Source organism: Trichosurus vulpecula, chromosome 2 (assembly GCF_011100635.1).
Source record: "Trichosurus vulpecula isolate mTriVul1 chromosome 2, mTriVul1.pri, whole genome shotgun sequence".
NCBI classification, from domain to species: Eukaryota; Metazoa; Chordata; class Mammalia; order Diprotodontia; family Phalangeridae; genus Trichosurus; species Trichosurus vulpecula.
In genome coordinates this window covers 33,090,723-33,112,224 of record NC_050574.1, presented here as the reverse complement: position 1 = coordinate 33,112,224, position 21,502 = coordinate 33,090,723, and the positions used below count along the sequence as shown (strand labels likewise).

Genomic DNA, 21,502 nt, shown 5'->3' with positions numbered 1-21,502 from the left:
ACTGGCTAGGGCACTGGAGTTGAAGTCAGGAAGACCTGAGTTCAAATCCCACTTCCATCTCTTACCACAGGCAAACTACTTCCCCTCCCTGGGTTTCAGCCTCCTCATCCCTAAATGAGAGACCTGGCTGACCTCTAAGGGCGTTTCCAACTCCGAATGAATGATCTGTATCATTCACATCAATTCAACGAATGTCTATTGACACTTAGTATGTGCAGGGCCCCATGCTGGTATCCCAGCTATGAATGAATGAATGCAAAAGCATTTATTAGGCCCTTCCTAGGTGCCAAGCACTGTGCTGAGCCCTGGGGATAAATCTACATGGAAGACAGTGACTGGCCTCTGAGTACAATGCCTCCACACAGCCTGCACAATGAACGTTGAATTAAATAGAATTGAGGAAGTGAAAGGAGGGGGATTCAGGGCTGAGGTTCACTCTGGGGCTCTTAGAAAGGCAGCATGGTGTACTGGTTAGAACACCAGACTTGGAATTGGGAAGCCCTGGGCCCAGAGACTTCCTATATGACTCCGGACAAACAACTTCGGTCGTCTGAGCCTCAGTCTTCTCACCTGGAAAATGGGGGTGATAATAGCACCTACTTCCCAGGGGTGTGGTAAAGCTCTACTGAAAGTTCAGGGCTTTGCAAGCCTTAACTCACTCTAGAAACAGAAGCCTTTATTGCCCATTCAGCCAACACTCATTACCGCCTCCTGTGTGTTTATGGGGGGTGGCACTGTGCTGAGCTCTGGGGGGGGATGATGTGTTTTGTCCCTCATTTGTCCCGCATAGAGGGACAATAGTAATAGTATCTATGTAGCAGTTATTACAAATGTCTCATTTGATTTTCACATCTACCTGGGAGGTAGGTGCTGTTATTATCCCCATTCTGTAGACAGGGAAACTGAGGCAAACAGAGGTCAAGTGACTTGCCCAGGGTCACAAGCCACTAAGGAACTCCCTGACCCCAAGCCCAGCACTCCATGCACTTCAAAGATACCCAACTAGCTACAATAGCCAAAGTTTAGAGGCAATCACCAGGGAGAGGGGCATCTCTCAGGGCCCCAGGCGATTAGTTGTCCAAGGCTATATCAACAGCCAAGCCCTTAGCAGAGGAAGCAGAGTTCCTGCCCTGGAGTGTCCTATGAAACCACAGGTCTGGTTAAATATGCTGAAAAATGAGCACATCAGAGAAGTGCGAAGCCAGGAGCCAAAGGAAGGTCCTTCCCAAAGGGGAAGGGGGTCAGGGAAGGCCTCTGGGGGCAATGGCAGGGTGGACATGAATGTAAGGAAGCCGGTGGGGCTTGAAAGGATCATGGATTTAAAACTGGAAGGGACCTCTGTTCCGTTGTGTCCCACTCTCTGTGACCCCATTTGGGGTTTTCTTGGCAGAGATACTGGAATGCTTTGCCATTTCCTTCTCCAGCTTATTTTACAGGTGAGGAAACTGAGGCAAACAGGGTGAAGTGACTAAGTGTCTGAGGCCAGATTTGAACTCAGGGAGATGAGTCTTCCTGACTCCAGACCTGGAATCACCTAGCAACCCTCAGAAATCATCAAATCCAACCTCTGCTCCAACCCCAAACCCCAACAATTTTACTGGCAAAGAAACTGAGGACCGCTGAGGCTAATGAATAGAAATCCTTCGGGGAAAGGGAATGATAGAATGGAAGGAGTGTGAGGTCTGGGATGGGGAGGCTTAGCTAGAGATCATGGGACCACCGATTACTAAAAGGGATCTTAGAGAGCCCAAGTCCCCTCTCCCACTTTGCAGATGAGAAAACTGAGGAACAGAGAGAGGTTGTGACTTGTTTAGTGTCACATAACTCATAAAGGTCTGAATCTGGAGTTGACCCCAGGTCCTTTTGACCCTGTGTCCAGTGCTGTAGTCACTAAACCACAGTGCCTCATGGTGCTACTGGATCTGCACGCCCAACAAGAATTAACAGTGCAACATGGCAGACCCCCCTCCCCCTCCCCCCCCCCCCACACAGAGCAAGGGAGGGAGAGCTTAGTCCGGGGGACTGTATAGCGCCTTTACGCTGGTCACAATTCTCCCAGACACTTTGCAGTGTCCATCCAGGGGAAGGCAAACAGGACCGGGAAGTGCCTTGGGTCCATGGAGGAACCTTAAAGGAAATGGGGGTTTTGGGAGAGTCGAGAAGAAGACAGGGGAGGGGAGGAGAGGGGAGGGGAAAGGAGGGAGAGATGGAGGGGGGAGAAAGAGGGAGAAGGAGATGAGGGGAGAAAGGAGAAGAGGGGAGGGAGAGAAAAGGGGAGAAAGGAGAGGAGAGGGAGAGATGAAGGGAGAGAGAGGGAGAGAGGAGGGGAAAGAGGGAGGAGAGGAGAGGGAGAGAGGAAAGGAGGGAAAGAGGGAGGAGAGGGAGAGAGGAAAGGAGGGAAAGAGAAGGGGGGAGGGGAGGAGAGGAGAGGAGACGAGAGGAGACGAGAGGAGAGGAGAGGAGAAAGCGGGTGGGGAAGGACCAGACTTGGTGGCTCTCTTTGAATAGTTGAAAGGCTGCTATTTGGACGAGGGATTTCCCTGCTTGGCCCCAGAAGGCAGAACTCAAAGTAATGCGTGGAAGGTTCAGGGAGAAATTTAGGCTCATTGCAGAAACAAATTTCCTTCAAATTGCAGACATTGCGGAGTGGATGGGGCTGCTTGGGCTGACAGTGAACTCTCCAGCGCTGGAGGTCTTCCAGCCCAGGTTGGTTGGCCGAGAGCCCACTTGTGGGGAATCCTGTCCGAGGGATCCTCAGTCAGGTCTGGGTTGGACCAGCCTCTCTCTAAGGTTCCCTCCCAGCCCTGGGTTTCTGGGATTCCGAAGGCTGGAGAGCACAGGCTGTGTTTGGGAGGGCAGAGAGTCTAGTTTGGCAGGAGCGGTGAATGGAGGGGGGAGGGGAGCAGCTGGGAAAGGACTCAGTCAGCGTTCTCCCGTCCGTGGACAGAAGCCAGAGCAGCGACTTGACTTCCGGATTGTTCGCTTTTTTTGGGTCTCTCTGCTCAGAGGTGTCCTGTTAAAGGCGTGTGAGAGTGTGTGTGTGTGTGTGTGTGTGTGTGTGTGTGTGTGACAGAGAGAAAAAGAGACAGACAGAGGCAAAGAGACGGAGAAAGAGAAAGGCAAAGAGACACACAGAGACCTCAGAGAGAGAGAGAGACAGTATGACGGAGACAGAGCCAAAGAAACACAGAATCAGAAACAGAGAGACAGGGATAAAGAGAAACAGACAGTATGACAGACAGTCGGAGACACAGAGACAGAGAAATAAAACTTGGGGGGGGGGGGAGCGGTACACAGGACCCTCCAAAAACAAGCCTCCACCCCCAGGCTCCGGGCGGGGGGATACAAGTGAAAGGGTGGGCTCAGAGAAGGCGCGGACCCCAAAGCATTCCCAGGAAGACTTGGGACCCCGAGGGGCCGCGTCTCCACCGATCTCAGGTGCGGGGAATGCCAGAGCGTCTTGGTGTGGGCAGCCCAAGTCCTTTGGCCTTGGCACAGTCTTTGGGTCTAGGGTAAAGCGGGAGCGCTCCCTGGAGGGGTCCTGAGGCTGCTCTTTCGGCTGGGGGATATTCGGCCCTCGCGACCCGCCCTCTGTGCGTTCCTGAACGCGGAGGTCACTTGCTCCCCGCTCCCTAAGATGAGGCCCCGCCCTTCGGGGCCCCGCCCCCTCGCGCTTCCATTTCGCCCCCTCCCCCCGGCCCCCCTTCTCCGGTCCAATCGCGAGCCGTGGCCTTGGAGTCCGAGCCGGGCCGGCGCGCGCGCTGCGGGAGGGCGGGGTCCGCTGGGCCGGGGGCGGGCACGCGCGGCGGGGGCTGACCCGCCCCCCCTTGCAAGCGGTCCCCTCCCACGCGGCCATGGACTCGCCCCGCGCGCGCTACCTCGTGTTCTTCCAATACGTGGGGACCGCCTTTAGGTATGTAGGGGCGGAGACTGGGGCCCCGGGACCCCACTGGGGGAGGGGATCGGGCCCCGCCCCCTGCTCGTGGGGCCCCCTCCCCCACCCGTGTCCCCAGATTGCCCGGGCGCCCACGTGGGACCCGGGGGGCTGCAGCAGGAAGGAATGGAGTGAGCCCGAAGGAGGAGCGTGGAAGGCAGCCCCGGCGCGGGGCAGTGGGGTGCCCCGATTACAGCCCCCCTCTGCTACCGCCCCGGGGGACAGCGCACTAGCCCCTTCCCCTCCTGCCCCGGGACCTAGAATGACTGGAGTCAGTGATCTCTAAGCACCTTCCCGTTTTGGAGCCAGTGCAGTGACTTGGGGGTTCACGGCTTAGGCAGCCCACGAGCCAGCCAGCAATTATTAAGCGCCTGCTCTGTGGCTGCGCGGTGGCCGGCCGTGGTCAGAGAGACCCGGGCGCCGAGGATGGGGACTTACCCAGCCCGCAGCCCGCACCCAACCCCCGCTTCCTCTCTTGGAGCAGAGGAAGGATGTGGCCAGACTGTAACCAGGTTTGGCTTGGGGTGGGGGTGGGGGGGCAGGGTAAGATGGAAGGTTGGGACCCGAGCTAAGTTTAGGATGGCCATTTAAAGAAGGCACCCAGACTCGGAGATGTGTCCAGGAAACTGGGTTTCTAAACATTTCTGCCTGATGGGGAAACAGCTTTGTTTAGACTTACTGCCTGTGTGCTATTATGGGGGGGGGGAGGGTCAAAGGGACCCTAATTGGGACTGACCTGTGCACTTTAACCTAGCCCCACTGGAGGGTGGGGAATCAAGTTCAATTTAAATATTAATTAAGTACTGGCAAGGCGGTGGGGATTCAGATTTAAAAAAAAAAAACGCCGTGCCCACAGAGAGCTTATATTTTGCTGCGGGGAGGGGAACGGAGGGATATAAGGAAATCACCCATCGCTGCTGGGTGGAGACCTCAGGGGTCATCTGCTCCAACCTCTTGGTTTTACAGATAAGGAACTGAGGCCGGGGAGGTTGTGATTGGCCCAAGGTCAGGCCTGGGTTGTTAATAAGGGTCTCGGGCAGGATTTGAACTCTTGTCCTCTGATGACTTCTCAACCACAGTAAGACCATGTAAAAGCAACCCAAAGTAATTTCAGGAGGGAAATTAAAACTCACAACTGAGTGGAGGTTGGTGGGGAATCACCAAAGGCCTTGGTGGAGCTGTGATTTAAAGAATTTAATTCAACAGGCATTTGTCATCTAGTCAGGCAGTAAACATTTATTAAGTGCCTACTATGTGCCAGGCACCGTGATTTACAAAAAAAGAAGCAAAAGATAGTCCCTGCCCTCAAGGAGTTCTCAATTTTAAAAAAAATGAATTTTATTTATTGCATTAAATATTTCCCAATTAAATGTATAAAAATTAACATTCATTTTTTTTTTAAATTTTGAGTTCCAAATTCTTGCCCTCCTTCTGCCCCTCCTCCACTCCATAAGATGGTGAGCAATGTGATATTGATTATACATGTGAAGTCGTGCAAAACATATTTCCGTAGTAGCCAAGTTAAAAAAAAAGCCAAGAAAAATAAAGTGAAACAAATCTGCTTCAGTCTGAGTTCAGAGTTCATCAGTTCTGTCTCTAGAGGTGGAGAGCATTGTTCATCATGGGAAGGAACTCACAGTCTTACGGTGTGCCAGGTGCCATACCAGGTGCTGGGGGTGCAAAGACAAAAATAGTCCCTCCCCTTGAGAAAACTTCTGTTCTACTTGCTAGCTGTGTGACCCTGGGCAAATCACTTAATCCCAATTACCTACACAAATAAAAACTAAATTTTAAAAAAGCTTTTATTCTCTTGGAGAAAAGCAGCATGTGTGTTGTTAGCACACGCCACACCAATACAGTCCATGGGGTTTTCTTGGAAAAGATACTAGAGGGGTTTGCAGGTTCCTTCTCCAGTATACAGCAAGTGCTTAATACGTGTTTATTGACTGATTCTAGCTCTTTGTGACCCCATAGATCATAGTATGCAAGTCCTGTTCATAGGGTTTTCTTGGCAAAGATGCGAGAGGTTTGCCATTTCCTTCTCTAGTACACAGCAGGTGCTTGTTGACTGACTGATCCTAGCTCTTGGTGACCCTGTGGACCATAGCGTGCCAACACTGCCCTTGGATTTTTTTTTTGGCAAAGATCCTGGAGAGGTTTGCCATTTCCTTCTCTAGTGAATTAAGGCAAACAGGTTAAGTGACTTGCCCAGGGTCACACAGCTAGGCTGTGTGTCTGAGGCTGGATCTGAATGGAGGTCTTCTTGATTCTGGGCCACCAAAAGCCAATGGAATACCCAGATGGAGATTCTGGACAGGTAGGCAGTTGGAGATGCAGGACCAGTCTTTAGGAGAGAGGTTAGGGCTGGATATATAGGGTTAGGCAGTGCAGCAGATAGAGTACTGGGCCTAGAGCCAGGAAGACCTGAGTTCACATGTGGCTTCATGTACTCACTAGCTGTATGACCCTGGACAAGTCACTTCACTCTGTTGGCCCTCTGTAAATGAGCTGGAGAAGGAAATGGCAAGCCACTCCAGTATCTTAGCCAAGAAAACCCCAAATGGGGTCATGGAGAGTCAGATGCGACTGAATAACAACCAGTATAAACCTGGGAGTCATCTGCACAGAGGGGATGATTAAACCCATGGAGGCCGATTCTACAGGAGGAGACAGGAGGCTCAGAGCTTCTCCAGGGAGGTGGAGGTAGAGAACTATGACCAGTGGGTCATACCACCCAAACCCAGGGAAGGGGGGGTGGTGACCAGTGTCCAGCCACTGAAGGTCGACCAGACCTAAGAACAGGCTAACAGAATGATCCCTGGTGACCTTGCAGGAGTGGTTTCATCAGTAGTGGGGACACAGCTAGATTTCCGGGGCTTGAGAAGTGAGTAGGAGGTGAGAAAATCAAGGTGAAGATAGGCCAGGAGCTTTGTTTTCCTCCAGAAGGGGAGATGTAGGGCACTTGCTTGAGGGGATGTCAAAGCAGGCTTTTTTTAGACTTGGCCACGATCTGGTGGTGTTTGTGGCGAGGGAAATTAAAGGAATTGGGAATTAGGTGGCGAGAAGGGAAGGTGGAAGGGGCGGGCCCCGGGAGGAGCCAAGAGGGGCCAGGACTCATGGCAAAAGCCGGGGGGCAAAGAGAAGGCCCCCTCATCCTCTGAGTCTGGGCAGAGGTGTGACAGGAGGTGCAGTGGAGGCGACTGGAAACAGAGATTTGGGGAAGACGGGGCTGCTGGTGAGGGGTTTCGCTCCCTTCAGTTAAGCCTGAGTGGAAGGCCGGTGCTGAGGTGGCTTAGAGGTGGCTTAGAAATAGAAGCTTAACATGGAGGCCAAGTGGGCGTGCACTTGAGTGGTCTGGGGACCCCTCGAGGCTCTTGAGATTTTCAGGGGTTTCTAGACTCCGACCCTTGGTTTGGGCTGTTTGATAGCCATGATCCCACTGTAGGGAGACAGAGAGAGACAGAGAGCAGAGAGAGGGGGAAGGGAGAGAGGCAGAGACAGAGAGCAGAGACAGGCAGAAACAGAAAGATTCAAGGATGTTTTTTTAGCATTCCTTAAGCTAAAAACTCTTTTCTTAATAACACTAAGATGTTTTCATTTCTGATATGGTAAATATCGATAGAGAAAGCCCACATGAACCAAAATGCAATCATATTTAAGAGGGTAAAGGGGTCCTGAGGTCAAAGTTTGAGGCCCTTTATAACAGAGTTCATAGCTCTCAAGCTGCAAAGGACCTCAAAGCTACCTCGTCCAACCTCCTCATTTTGTAGATAAGGAAACTGAGGCCCAGGGAGGAGAAATTATTCACTCAAGGTCACATGAGCAGTAACTTGTCAGAATAGATAGGAAGGAACAAAAGAGTGGTCGTACAGCAGTGAGGGATAAAGTCTGGATCCTCTGTTCGCACACCTATACAGCGTGAGAAGGTCTAGAGGAGGGTCGCCATCGGGTGCGCAGTCTGCCATGGGAGGGGAAAGGGGGCCACTGCACAAAGGCATCTTGACACACACCATTTTTCTCTCTCTGGTGTTAAGGCTTGGGGTTCCAAAGATGAGCCCCAATGCTGGGAGGCCAGAAATGGGTGCCTGCATGATCTTGGAGGCTCCTTGGAGGCCTCCCTCACAAGGAGAGGTGGCCCCTGTGCTGATTGGAACAACTAACCCAAGAAAACAGGGCCTCTGTGTGCCAGGCACTGAAAGCAGCCCCTGCCTTCTGCGAACTGATAGGACCATGAGGCAGTGTTGGCAGCACCCCCCGGCCTCAGTTTTCCTGTCTCTAACCTGAGGGGGTTAAACTGGATGGGTGGCCTATGGATTCTTCCCAGCTCTGACATTCTGTGCTCTAGGGTCCCTGCCTCCCAGAGTGGGAGTGGTGCATACGTGTGACTAACTCACTTTCTCTCTCTCCCTCTCTCTCTCTCTCTCTCTCTCCCCCTCTCCCCCCCTCTCTCCCTCCCCACTCTGTGTGTCTCCCTCCCCCCACTCTGTCTCTCTGTCTGTCTCTCCCCCCTCTCTTCCTCTGCTGTCTCTCTCTGTGTGTCTCTCTCTTCCTCCCTTCCCCCCATCTTTCTGTTTCTCTCTCTCTCCCCCCCTCCTTTCCCTCTCTCCCTCCCTCCTTCCCCCCTTTCTGTCTTTCTCTCTCTCTGTCTCTCTCCTTCCCCCCTCTCTGTCTCTATCTCTCTCTCTGTCTCTGCTCTCTCTCCCTGTCTCTGTCTGTCTCTGTCTTTCTCCCTCTCTCTCTCCCTACAGTGGGGTCATGGCTATCAAACAGCCCAAACAGAGGGTCGGAGTCCAGAATCTTCTGGAGGTGAGTTGAGTTGTCACTGTCCAGGATATAGACACAGGGTGGTTTGGGGAAAAAGGAGAGAGCGCTAGCAGCTGGGGAGGGGGCAGCAGGGTCAGGAGAGGCTTCTCCTTAGGGGGCAGTGTGGGAGCCACAAAGGCGCTACAAGGTGGCTGTGAGGGAGGACGGCATTCCAAGTGTGGGCAATAGTCTGCACAAAGGGGATGAGGCTGGAGATGGAACAGCCAGGAGTCTGGTTTGGCTGGCATGTTGGTGCAGATGCCATCTTCATTGTCAACCTTCCAGCCCTACCCCTTGATTAAAGTCTCTGTTTCTGTGGGGGATGGGACTAGATGCAGCTGCCCCACCTGGAGGCAGGGGAATGGACAGAATGACCTCATGCTGTCTGGAAACAGGTCACTGAATGGGGGGTTGAGGGGGATGGGAGGTAGGGCTTGAACTTTTGCCAAGTCCAGGATCCCCTAGATCCCCATGGACATAGACTGTACCAAGGCATCTAAACTTGAAGCAGGGACTGGGAGCAAGTGGATGGATGCTTGCCCGCCATGGGGCAAGATTCCTCTAGATCCCTGGGGAACTTCCAGCCTATGGGCGCGTTGGGTCATAGGACTCAGAGCTGGGGGCGGGGAACCTTAGAGATCATGGGCCCCAGACTGGGGAGGAGACTCATCCAAAGTCACAGAACTAGCTACTTAGGAGCAGGGCCAGGATTCCAACCCAGGACTTCTGAGGATTCCAGATTCAGGGGCTCTGTCTGTGCTGCCATTGGGTGCTGTCCAGCTGAGGGCAGGGGAAGTGGGTCCATGGGCCCCCTGCCTCACCTGCATCCCACCCACTCTCAGAAAGCTGCCGAGCGGCTGAGGTCCATCACACCAGTCAAGTTTAACATCTCCAGCCGAACAGACGCTGGCGTCCATGCCCTTGGCAACTCTGCCCATCTAGATGTTCAGCGGCTGACTGGACGACCCCCTTTCTCACCTGATATCCTCACTTTGGCCCTCAATAAGCACCTCAAGCACCCTGACATCAGGTACAGAAACCGCCTCACCCCACTCTAGATCCTTCAGGCCCAGCCACTCTCTCGCTCCACCCCACAGACTAGGCTAAACCATCCTTAATCGGTTAATGAATGTTCCTCAAGGCACAGTCTTGTCCCAGGTTTTGGAGGGAGCCTGGGCTTACCTTCTCCCCCGGTGCCCCATGATCAAATCCGTAGGTTTTGCCAAGCTTGTGGGACCTGGTCATCCTTAATATCAGCCCCGAGGATTTGGGATCTCCCTTCATATCTCAGCCTCTTGTGGCTCTGTCCTAGAAAGGACTTTTCACATAACCAAGGATCAGCACCCAGCATCTTGGACAGCCCCTTCCTGGAATTGCTGAGAGCAGGAAATAGAGGTGGCCCACCTTTGGGAGTGACTGGAGTGGGAGGCCAGGATGAGTATAGAGGCAGGCATGGTTGGCCTCTGGGTGGGTCATAGTGCCAGTCTGTCTAGTGCCTCTCCAAGGCTCATGATAATTTCTGGCTCTGGGAAGGGCAGGAAGTAGCCTCTTCCTAGCCCAGGATTTGACCTCGGCCTGTGGCTTTGGGGACCAGACCAGACCAGACCCCTATGGCCATGGACAGGCCTCAAGGCTTTGCTTGGGGCCCTCTTCTTTCTTGATATACTCTCTCTCCATGATCTCATCAGCTTCTCTGGTTTTCCTTTTCACCTCTGCTGATTGCCAGACCTACAAAGCCAGTGGTGGTCAGCCTTTGTCCCGAGTGACAATCCTCTCTTAGTGGGTGTCCTGTAGGCATCTCAGACTCAGCACATCCTTATCTCCCAAACTTCCCTGTCACTAGTGAGACCACTGCCATCCTTCCAATATTGGTGTCCTTGCTGACTCCCCCTCTTCCTGCCCCCTCCCCCATCCAGTCTGTTGTCAGATGTTGGTTTTACCTCCGTAACATCTCTCGAATCCGCCCCCTTCTCTCCTCTGCCCCTGCCTGACCTTGGTACAGGCTCTCATCCCCTCACACCTGGACTGGTGCAGTGGCTGCTGGTATCAGTCCCTCCTCACTGCCATCCAACCTCCAGTCAGTCAGGAATCTCCCCCTACACAGCTGCCAGTGTGATCTCCCTAAAGCATAAATCTAACCATGTCACTGTCCTACTCAATAAACTTCAGTGGCTCCCTGTCCTCTCCAGAATCAGATAGAAACTCCTGGTAAAGACCTCTCCAACCTGGCTCCAGCCTGCCTTTCCAGAGTGGCTTGATCTGTGATACCATTCATGTAGGGAACTTCCGGGCGAGGACACTCCCTCCACCAATGCAGGTCTGCACCTTCTGTGTGACCTAGAGTCTGTGGGGTTCTGCCTGAAGGATAAGTGTCCATACCACAGGCCAGCATGCGGCCCTCCAGTGCAGCCCAAACCATTTGGAAATCTTTAACAAAAGAAATAAAAATCCAATAAAACGAAGATCATTGTTAGTTCATGGCCCGCAGGCCTCCTCATGAACTGATTAGTGGTGCCCATTTCTCTTTGAGTTCAACACTGTTGGTATACAAGTACTAAGAAGTTAGTTGACCTGACAGTCAAACAGCTAGTATGTGTCAGAAGTGGGACTTGAACCCAGGCTTTTCTGGCTTCGAGATGGGTTCTCTGCCCACTATGCCAGTTGGCCTCTTTGCTTTTCACTGCCTTTCCCACCCTCCCACAGGGCTCTCCACCTCCCTTCTTCCTAAGGCACTTCCTCCCTCGTCCTAGCGGTCCCTTAGAATCCCTGGTTTCTTTTCTGACCCTGCCTTCCCTGTTCCCCTCAGCTACTAGGGACCATCCTTAATTACCATGCACTGATTCTGTGTTTTCATTCTGTGTATGCTTACACGCAGCCTTGTCTCTCTCATTAGAACGTAGGCTTCGTGGGGACAGGGATCCTTTCACTCACTACCCTAGCATTGTGCCCGACACATAGTAGGCGCTTAATCAATCCTTGGTGATCATTTGATTGGTTGGTATAGAAGTACCCCAACCTCAGGTCTTCTCAAACTGGTTCTGAGGAGTAGAGGGTCTCAGCGCGGAACATGTAGGACCCAGGTGTTCCCACTTCCAACCACTGAGTTAGTCACCAGGGCCATCTTGGAAGTCCATGGTCCATGATCCTGTGGTTCACCTTCTGCCTCTACACTGGCTGTCCTAGCTTGGGGAGGTGGGTACAGGTGAGGGACCAATGTATCTTCCTGTCTTCTGCGATCTTCAGCTAGTCTTGGATGCTGGAAGTTCTTCCTGGAGTCTGATCCTAGTACTTCCCCTTCCAGGGTGATCCGAGCTTTTCGGGCCCCCAACGACTTCCATGCTCGATTTGAAGCCACATCAAGGACCTACTTATACCGGGTGGCAACCGGCTGCTCCCTGGACACACTCTCTGTGTTTGAACGGAACCTGTGCTGGGCACTCGGGGCTGAGTAAGTGCCACAACTATGGCCCCTTAGTACATATTCAGGGGAAGGGGCTACCAGGGGTGGGGAACCTGTGGCCTCGAGGTCCCATGTGGCCCTCTAGGTCCTCAAATGTGGCCTTTTAACCAAATTCAAACTGAAGTTTGCATGTGGCCTTGAGGCTGCAGGTTCCCCACCCCTGGGCTAGGAGAGAACATTTTCCATCCCTTCTTCAGTGCTGCCACTGAGAAGGCCAGTCCCTGGGCTGGGTGGGGGCTGGAGGCCTTGAGTAGGAAGAATACCCTCATGGCTTCTCACCCTCCTCTGCCCACAGTCACCTGGATGTGGCAGCCATGCAGGAAGCCGCCCAACATCTCCAGGGCACCCACAACTTCCAGGCCTTTAGGTCAGTAAGTGAGAATAATTGGCAAAACCCCGTCAAGACACTGCTCCGGGCCTCTGTGGTCCCTGCATCAGCCAGCCCCTTCACTCATCCCCAGGAGAAGAGGTAAGGAGGACATCTGGCCAGGTAACCCTCTCAGACTGGGAGACTAGAGTTTCCCCAGCAACAGGGGCTGGACTGTGTCTTAATTCAGCTCCACAGCCATCAGGTCCCCAGAGCCTGGGAGGGCTCTCAGATCTCCCTGGAGGGGATTACGTCTTCAGGACCAGATGGCTTCCCTGCCCTGTGGGACCTGTGAGGTTGAGAGCTTCCCCTAACCCTCAGGGCAATGGAGCGTATGGCTGGATGGCATACCTTGTGCTGCTAAGGGTTGGTGACCCCCATCCCTCCCTCCCTTTGTCTTGGGCAGGGGGCAGTGCTGCCCCTGACCCCAGGCCTGTCTGATGTCTCATGTCCTGGGGCCAGCCAGGTGTGGCTCAGGTACCAAGCCTAGCCTGCCCAGAGGAGTGGGCAGAGCTGGGGGTGGGGTACCAAGACAGCAGCATCCTGAAGAGCAGCCTTGGGGGAGCTGTGGCCAACCAGGCCCAGGTTCTGAGCCCAGGTTCCTCCAAAACTCTGAAGGCTCTCTGGCCTTAGGCTCTCTCTAGCCTCAGTAGCTGCTTTGAGGGAAGGTATTGACAGTATCCCCAATCTTCTCACACCAAGGGCCAGATCTGGGTAGCACCCAGGACACTTAACAAAGCCCCAAGCCAGCCTGTCCCTGGGAGCAGCAGGGGTACAGAGGGGAAGCTCTCTGTCTGGAAGCTCTTTGTGTTGGGGGTGGGCCCTGGGCTGGGGACACATGGAGCCCAGGCCTTGGCCCTTGCAATTGGCTTTTTCCTGTCCTTCCTCCCCATGCCCCATCCCCACTGGGCATCAGTGCCGGAGCTAAGCCAGGCCTGTCATGGTGGGGGGGGGCGGAGTTGCTAAGGCCCGTGTTCACAGCTGTGCCCCCCTCCACCACCACCCCCCTACCGCCCCTGGGTACCCAGCTCCAACAAATTCCATTTCATGCTCTGTGACTTGGGGGTGGAAGCCAGGCTAAATTTAGCTCCAGAGCTGATCAAGTGGAGAGCTGGGGGTGGGAGGCCTCATCCAGAGACAGAGGGATGGATGTAGTGACCCTGGAGACCCTCCAACAGATCCGGGGATCCCAGGGAATCCAGCTCCAGGCTTAAGCGAAGGCTGGGGCAGAGTCCTTGCTGACCCTGGTGGGCAGGCAGGAGAGCCTAGGCTGAGGAGAAACTGTTCAGTTGTTCCTGTGGCCTGCTCCCCCTCCCCTCCTGCCCCCTTTCTCAATTGGCTGCTTGTCTATTCACAGAAGGGATTGGGGCGGGGGCTCTCGGGGGTTGCCTAGCAACCATGAAAGCCTCTCTGAGGCCCCATGCTCCAGCTGAATTGCAAATGGGAGCCACTCATTGAAGATGCATCCCCATCACCTGTCTCTCCCACCCCCCCAACCCCCCAGCACTGGGGTCGATGCCAGAGCCTGTAGGCAAATAATGTCCGCCTTTCTCTTTGCCCACCTCCTCTCCTCTAGGCTTCGTGGTTCCACCCCCAGGGAGGGAAGAAAGATTGGAAGAGAGATGGGGGCCCGGGTCACCATCGGTGCCCCTCAGGCCATTGAGATAGCTTCTACAGTGATCCTTTGGGTGGGAGAGGGGAGATGGAGAGTGAACTTAAGATCTATTCCCTCCAGGTCTTTGCTGGGGCCCAGTTTGGTGCTGGACCTGGGGAAGGGGATTCTGAGTTCTCTCCCTTTGATATCTCCTGAGTGTCTGGCAGGCAGCCTGATCTCCTTCTGGCTAGCCCAGGCCCAACAGCCCTCGCCCCTGCCCAGAACAGGGCTCCCTTGCCCCCATGACCCTGCTTCTGGTCCTGATGCGAAGCCCACACACCACATTGGGCAGGCAGTGTCGGACCAATGGTTAGGGTCCCTTCCTGCTTTCTAAAGCTTGTCTCTGACTCAGAGGAATCATGGATTTAGAGCTGGAAGGACCTGAGAGACCTAGAGAGGGAACTGAGGCAAAAGCAGTGGTGGCCAGATTTGAATCTGGGTCCTCATTTCACTACCAGAATACCTGAACTATGCTCTGACCTTCTGAGCCCTGAGGCCTGTCTGCCTGAGCTGGACTCCTAGTCCTGTGCCCAGTTGGCCAGCTCTGTCCTATCCCCACCCACAACTAGATATAAGATCTATCGAGGGGGAGAACCAAACCAACAAAACCCCTGGACTGATCCAGGAGACTGAAATTTTAGGCCTAGGTCTGCTATTAACTTCTCTGTAGCTTCGGTCAAGTCCAGGGGTGGGGAACCTGCAACCTTGAAGCCATGTGTGGCACTCTGTGTCCTCTAGTGTGGCCCTTTGCCTATGTCCAAGTTTTACAGAACAAATTCTTTTATTAAGGGGATTTGTTCTGGGAAGTTTGGATTCAGTCAAAGGGCCACACTTAAGGACCAAGAGGTCCACACATGGCCTCGAGGCCACAGGTTCTCCACTCCTGGCCAAGTTCTTTTGGGCCCCACTTCCCTTTCTGTAAATTGAGGAAGTCAGGGGTTAAATAGCTGAAATCTGGGAGCATTCTGGAGCCTCATCTGGTGCCATCAGCTTCCCTGGCAGGATAGGGGTGGGCTCTGCCCCTCCAGGGCAGGTGCAAGCCAGGCAGCTGTAGAAAGAGCCTTTCTCCTAGGACCCCGGAAGATGGGAGCCGGGTCTCTGTGCCAGATGTGGTGGGGGTGGGGGGAGGAAGGAGAGAAGAGGCCAGAAAAGAGATGCTCTGTCCTCAGCAGCCAGTGCGGGGCAGGTGCCCATTGTGGGGGGGGTGAACGACTGGGCCCTCATCCATCTTCTTCTGGGCTCAGACACTTCACCATGGGGCTGGGAAGCACTAAGATGCCTGGGCGGGGGTAGGGGCATGCGGGAGATAAGGGTGAGAACAGCCATGGTAGGCAAGCAAGACTAGTGCCTGGCACTGGCCAGCCCACTGTCCAACCTGGTGTCTTGGAAACTGCCTTTAAAATTCTTAGCTGAGCTGAGGGGGCAGAGAGGGGCCCCTCCCCCACATCCCCTGCTGGTCAAGCTTGTATTAAGCACCTGCTGTCTACCCGGCATTATGCTAGCTCCCTATTCATCCATGCTTAGGCAGTAGGGAGATTGCTGTAATTTAGACTTTCCCTGACTATCGACCATCCCGATGGTGGGGGGCAGGGGGTGATACTCTGTGTCTTGGAACAAGTTACTGTTTCTCCTTTCTGGCATCAGTAAAATGAAGGAGCTTGCTGATGATCTCCCAAGTCCCTCTAGTGTCTTGTGGCTCCCAGTGGACCCCTTGCCCTCTATGCCAGGACCCAGCCCAGATCAGCTCCCGAGTCTATGTATTCTAGAGCCACCATTTCTAGACTGTTCCAGAGCTCCTGCCACCTAGCTCCTGACATTAGGCTCCCACTCCAGAACGAGGCCAACTCAGGATTCAGTTGAGAATCACCCTGCTCAGAGGCAGCCAGCTGGCCCAGTGACTAGAGTGCCAGGATTCAAGTCAGGAAGGCCTGACTTTGAATCCAGCCTTAGACACTTAAGCTGGATGACCCTGGGCAAGTCACCTTCCTGGGTTTCTGCCTCCTCTTTTACCAAATGGAGAGTAATAGCCCCTACCTCCCAGGATGGCTGTGGACATCAAATGCGGAAGTCAAACTTAGAAGCACACAGTGTTGGGAAGATCTTACAGCGCTTCCAAATGCTAGTTCTGTGACCCTGGGCAAGTCACAACTTCTCTGAGCTCTCTCCTTATCTGTGAAATAACCAGCATTTATAAAGCCACCTACTATGTGCCAGGTGCCGTGCACATCACAATCACTGTCTCATTTGCTCCTCACAACCCCTCTGGGAGATAGGGGCTGTCATGATCCAACTTGTGCAGGTGAGGAAACGGAGGCCAAGTGACTTGCCCAGGGTCATACAGCAATAAGCATCTGAGGTTAGATTCGAACTCGGCTCTTTCTGACTCCAGGACCAACAGCCTGCCTCCAAGCCCTTGGTAGCTCTGAATCTGTGTGCCTGTAATCTAGCCCAGCTCCCCTTCCCCCATTCTGCAGATGGAAAAACCAATGCCAGGGAGGTTAAGTCATTTGACTGAGGTCACACATCTGGGATTTGAATCCAGCGCTATCTTCAGGGCTAGAACTGAGCTGAGCTCAGGCACGGGAGCTGGCCAGGGTTCCTCCGAGGCTGGCTGCTTGGCCCGTGTCCTGTGTAGAGGGGTGGCAGCTTGGGGCTTGGTGCAGGGGTCTGCCTGGCTGCCAGGACGGAGGCCCATGCCCTGCCAGGTCACTGCTGGCCCTGTCTGGCTTCCACACACAGCAGCCAGGGCCCCTGGTGTGAAGGCCAGGAGCTGTGGTAGCTTTCACCTTCTCTCCTCCCTCCCGCTGCCCCCCCCCCCCATTCTCCCAGGAGATGGACAGGAGGGATTTAGAGCTGAGTGGGAAGAGCTCGGAATTCATGTGGTCCAAACCTCTCATTTTATCAATGAAAAAGAAGGACAAAGAAGGTGACTGGGTGCAAAGAGGCAGAAAAAGAGGCGTGGGCATGGGCCAACGCCCCGATAGAGCTGGGAGCTCGGGTTCCAGGCAACCCAGGGCACCGGTTTTTTCCTTCGGTCAATAGTCAAAAGACACCTTTTGGGGACAGAGAGCAGGCAAGGGGTCTGTAGGTGGAATGGGGGACACCAGGGCTCGGGAGAGGGGTGGGGTGGGGGGCCTGAGTCAGTCCATTTGTATTTGCAGGAAGGTGCAGTTTTGGGACATAGAGTTTGAGAGCAAATCCTTTCTGTACAAACAGGTATGTGACCCATTTTACAGGCAGGGAGATAGAGGCTGGGGGAAAGGGGGGGCGGGGCCAAGAATTTCCAAACTCCCCAACCCCTTTTGTGATGGGGATCAACAAAAGGATTGCCAAGGCTCACAGTGACCCCTAGTGGTGATGAAGGACCAGGCTGTGCACAGGGCCAGGTTTCTTGGGGTCATCCATAGGCTTATCCATTGCTCAGCCTCTAGGAAAGGCTGGGCGTTCATTCACTGAGGGGGGATAAGTAGCTGTGTCACCTGACTTCCCCCAGCATTGTAAGGCTGCCATCCTGGGGGGTTGGACAGAAGTGGGACGTTACCTCTGGGAAGGTGGGGAGGGGTACTGGTGTTGATACCCTCAGGGCCCTGCTGCAGGTGCGGAGGATGACCGCATGCCTGGTGGCCGTGGGGTTGGGGACCTTGACACCCTCCCAGGTGAAGGAAAAGCTGGAGAGTCAGGACCCCCGGAGTGGACCTGGATTACTGGTGGCCCCTGCCCAGGGCCTCTTCCTAAAATCTGTGCACTATGATGGCCTTGGTGAGTGTCTCCCCACCCCCACCCGGGCCTGATTGCCCCTGTGTGCCTCAGGCCTCCCTGCTGCTGCCCAGCAAGAGCCCCATGTGGAAGGTCCTGAGCTTAGATCCCACCCCCCGGGCTTCTTGGACCCCAAACCCTTGGTGGGGCTGGGAGCTCAGCAGACAAAAGATGCTTTCAGTTCAGCTGGAGGAGGTGGGGGCAGGCAGGATATGAACAGACATTCAAGGGCCTCCAGGTGCCTGGGGCCAGCAGGAGCCCATTTCTCCCCTCATATCCGGGGCTCCGCCTTCCCTTCACAGACTGGGGCCCTGGCAAGGACTGGTACAATCGCCCATCTGTCTCAAGAGGCCACAGCCCAGGAGATGTGCCAGAGGGGCCTGGGCTCTGATGGGACCAGGGATGCTCCAGAATTTGGTTTGGTCAAATAAAGGGGAGACATTTGGACTGTTCCTGGGTGTGTCCCTGTGAACCCTGCTCCCCACATTTGCCCTTAGCACCCCACACTGATGGTAGGCTTCCCACCCACCCAGAACTGAACTGTTCTGGTCTCTGGGCCTGTGGGGAGCCTCATTTCCAGGCAGCCCCAGCCTGTTCCGATCATTTCCTGTGGGTTTGGGGCTGAAAGCCGCCTAGGGCCCTGGGGTGGGGAGGGGGAGGTGTCACACGTCACTTTTCAGAGGTTGAAATTTCCTGTGGCTCAGAATTCAGCAGAGCCCAGCAGTGGATGCTCAGCCTACCTCCTGTGAGTAAACCTCGGGAGAGAGGGGAGTCTATGGGGCTGGGCTGGGGGACACAGGCTCTAGAACCAGGTCTCCCCTTGTAGAAGCTGGCAGAGACCCATTCCTCCTGGGCTTCATCCTCCCCAAGGTCAGGGGGCCTCAGGCCCAGCTCAGAACCCAGGAAACGAGGCTTCCCCTGGGAGGAGGGACAGATGAGGGGCCCCCCGTCACTCTCCCAGCTTTCCTATGGGGAGGAGTTGACATGAGGAATAGAGGTGTGTTGGGAGGGAGAGGTGTAAGGGAGGAGGGGATCAGCCCTTCCAGCCTGGCCCAGAGTGAGTATTCATGACTACTTCCTTCTCTCACAAGTGACTGGCAAGGAGCCTCAACTGGTCCTTCACCTGCCCTCAAACTGGGCTGACCCCACCCTGACCAAGAGGTGGAGAAATCCTGGTCATTTTCAGCAGGTTCTTGGAGCTGTGGTGTGGGGTCCTGCCTGGCCATGTTCAGCCCTGCCTGGCCATGATGCCAACGACTGGGAACGACACAGGAAGTCCCTTGATCACCCAGTTCTGGAGCCATCACCGGCCGCTGGCCGTGGCTTATGGCGTGGTCTTTGCTGTGGGCCTGGCTGAGAACGTGGTGGCCGGCAGCTTCCTCCTCTTGCGGCTGAAGCGCTCTGGCCCCACGTCGGTGCTCCTGCTGAGTATGACAACAGCTACCACGGCCTTCACGTGTGCCTTGCCCCTGCAGATCCACTACCACCTGCATGGGGGTGACTGGCACTTTGGGGAGTTGGCCTGCCGGTTGAGTGCCACCCTTCACTGGGCCTTCATGTTCCTGAGCACCACTTCTTTCTTCTGCCTCTGCCTAGACAGCTACATGGCGCTGACCCACCCCTTCACACGCCTCCAGCTCGGCAAGGTCCATTGGGCTGTGGGGAGTGCACTACTCTGGGTGCTCGCTGGGGGTGTGGCCAGCCCCCTGGCCCTGGGTAGCCCCCTAAGCTGGACCGGCCCTGACAATCGCACCTCCTGCTTTGAGGATTTTGTGGGAGGTGCGGGGCCTCGGTCCTACAGTGCCTACGCTCTGGTGGTGGGATTCCTGGTGCCCTGCACCATCATCCTGGGTGGCTATCCCCTGCTGGCATGGCGTGTGGCCTCTGGCCGCAGGAGCTGGCGCTGCCGCAGGACCCTCAGGACCCTCAGCTTCAGCATGTTTGTATGTGCCATCTGCTTCCTGCCCTACTCCCTTACCCATCTGCTGCAACAACTCACCGGCCCCAGCCCCTTCCTCAGCTACCTGCGTCGGGTGACACTGATGCTGGTCAGCCTGAGTTCCTGCCTCAGCCCTGTCATCTGCCTGCCGTGGGCATCCCGGGCTAGCTGCCAGTGCTGGGCTCGCCTCTGCTCCCGCAGACCCAAGAAGATCTTTACCATCTATGATGGCAACCTGGTGGAATCCACCTCCTGCCCCCCGACGGGATACAGCCAGGGACTGGGGTGTGGTGGCCAGTTTGGAAGTTACGGAGAGACCCAGGCTGGAGAAGCAGGCCTTGAGGCAAGCAATGACAAGTGTCCCAGAGAGGCCACCCTGGCTCCTGGCCCCATACACTGAGCCAAGCACAGGGACACAGTACAAAGAATGAAACCATTCCTCTTCACGAGGAGCTGGCTGGCAGTTCTGGGAAAGCTGACCATGGAGGGAGGGAACCTGGGCCTGCAGCCCTGCTTAGGAGCCTGGGGATGGCAAAACCTCCTCCTGTACCTGTCCAGAGGTCAGGAGGAAAGTCCACATTCTCCTTCCAGATCACCCACCAGCCTCTTTTCTACCTCATAAGCAGGGTCCTACTACCCCGAGCCAATCAGAGGGAGGCAGAGGTGCCCAGGCCTCACCCTGGCCCATCCACTGGTCACTGCAGGGTTGGCACATCTACACTTGCCTCTGTGGCCCTGAGGAGCAGGTTCATGTAGTGGGGAGAAATAAATGACCATGGGACCCAAGTCCCAAGTTAAGGGGCTGTTGCTACAGATGAATAAAAGGTGGGGAAGAAGGGTGTCCAAGCTGTTGAGTGGCTTTTTATTTAATTCTCATCCTTAAAGACAGAGTTCAGTGGCTGAGCCCTGTTCTAGGCACTTGGAGGGGAGTGGCATTGGAGCTAGTCTACAAAACAGTCCATGCCCTCGCAGAGTTCACAAGTCAGCCTCAAATCCCCACCAGGCAAAGGGAAGTCAGCATGGCCTAGAAAACCACATGCAAGGACCAGGGCACCCAGGGCTGAAGTGGGTAACCTCGTGTGGGCCTGGGCTAAGGCTGGGAGCCTCATCCCCTGCTCCAGCCATAGACCAGAAAGCTGTGTTGCTGCTATCTGCCTGAAGGGCACACAAGCCCCTCCCTGGAATGGCCAGACCAAGATCCCTGGTCCCTCCCTCCAAAGTGTCCTGGAGAGGAGGAGACGGGCTGAAAGCAGCACCTCAGCTGGGTGCCTGCGGGAGCCCTTTCTTTAGCAGGGACGTGAGGTAGCTGCCCAGTTCTTCATCCTACACACCAAGATAGAGAAAGAGGGTCAGCGCTTTTCCAGAGAGGCCCATGGCGGGGCACTGAGGATGGCACAGGGCCCAAGTTCTACCCGGGTGTGGAAGCAGGAGGGCAGGGTATCCCTCCAGAAGGGGTGGTGCCATGCAGTGGTGACAGCCTCGGAGCTGGAGATCCAGGCTCTCATTCTCTGCACTGGCTGCTCTGTGGCCAGAAACTGGGCCTGTTAACTCATCTGGGAAGAGGGATGGCAGCTGCCCTCCCAACCTCC

General features: G+C 55.0%; 3 protein-coding genes across 5 annotated transcripts in view; 2 read left to right on the top strand and 1 right to left on the bottom strand.

Moving 5' to 3' along the window:
- The first annotated feature begins 3,771 nt into the window (after window positions 1–3,771).
- Window positions 3,772–20,757, top strand: PUSL1 (pseudouridine synthase like 1). Its single transcript, XM_036744877.1, has 8 exons — window positions 3,772–3,913; window positions 8,683–8,740; window positions 9,580–9,767; window positions 12,039–12,185; window positions 12,493–12,666; window positions 17,380–17,434; window positions 17,815–17,977; window positions 18,277–20,757. Exons 1-8 carry the CDS (start codon window positions 3,855–3,857, stop codon window positions 18,363–18,365), a joined length of 933 nt encoding a protein of 310 aa, XP_036600772.1. The 5' UTR covers window positions 3,772–3,854; the 3' UTR covers window positions 18,366–20,757.
- On the top strand, window positions 19,206–20,329 carry LOC118837782 (G-protein coupled receptor 183-like). The gene has a single exon (XM_036744876.1). The coding sequence runs from the start codon at window positions 19,219–19,221 to the stop codon at window positions 20,311–20,313; it is 1,095 nt and encodes a 364-aa protein (XP_036600771.1). The 5' UTR covers window positions 19,206–19,218; the 3' UTR covers window positions 20,314–20,329.
- Window positions 20,755–21,502, bottom strand: part of INTS11 (integrator complex subunit 11) — a 28,390-nt gene continuing 27,642 nt past the window's right edge. For all 3 annotated transcript variants that reach the window (XM_036744873.1, XM_036744875.1, XM_036744874.1), the window contains exon 18: window positions 20,755–21,236. In XM_036744873.1, the coding sequence (XP_036600768.1) occupies window positions 21,171–21,236 (66 nt within the window). In that variant the 3' untranslated portion in view covers window positions 20,755–21,170. The remainder of the gene's footprint in view (window positions 21,237–21,502) is intronic.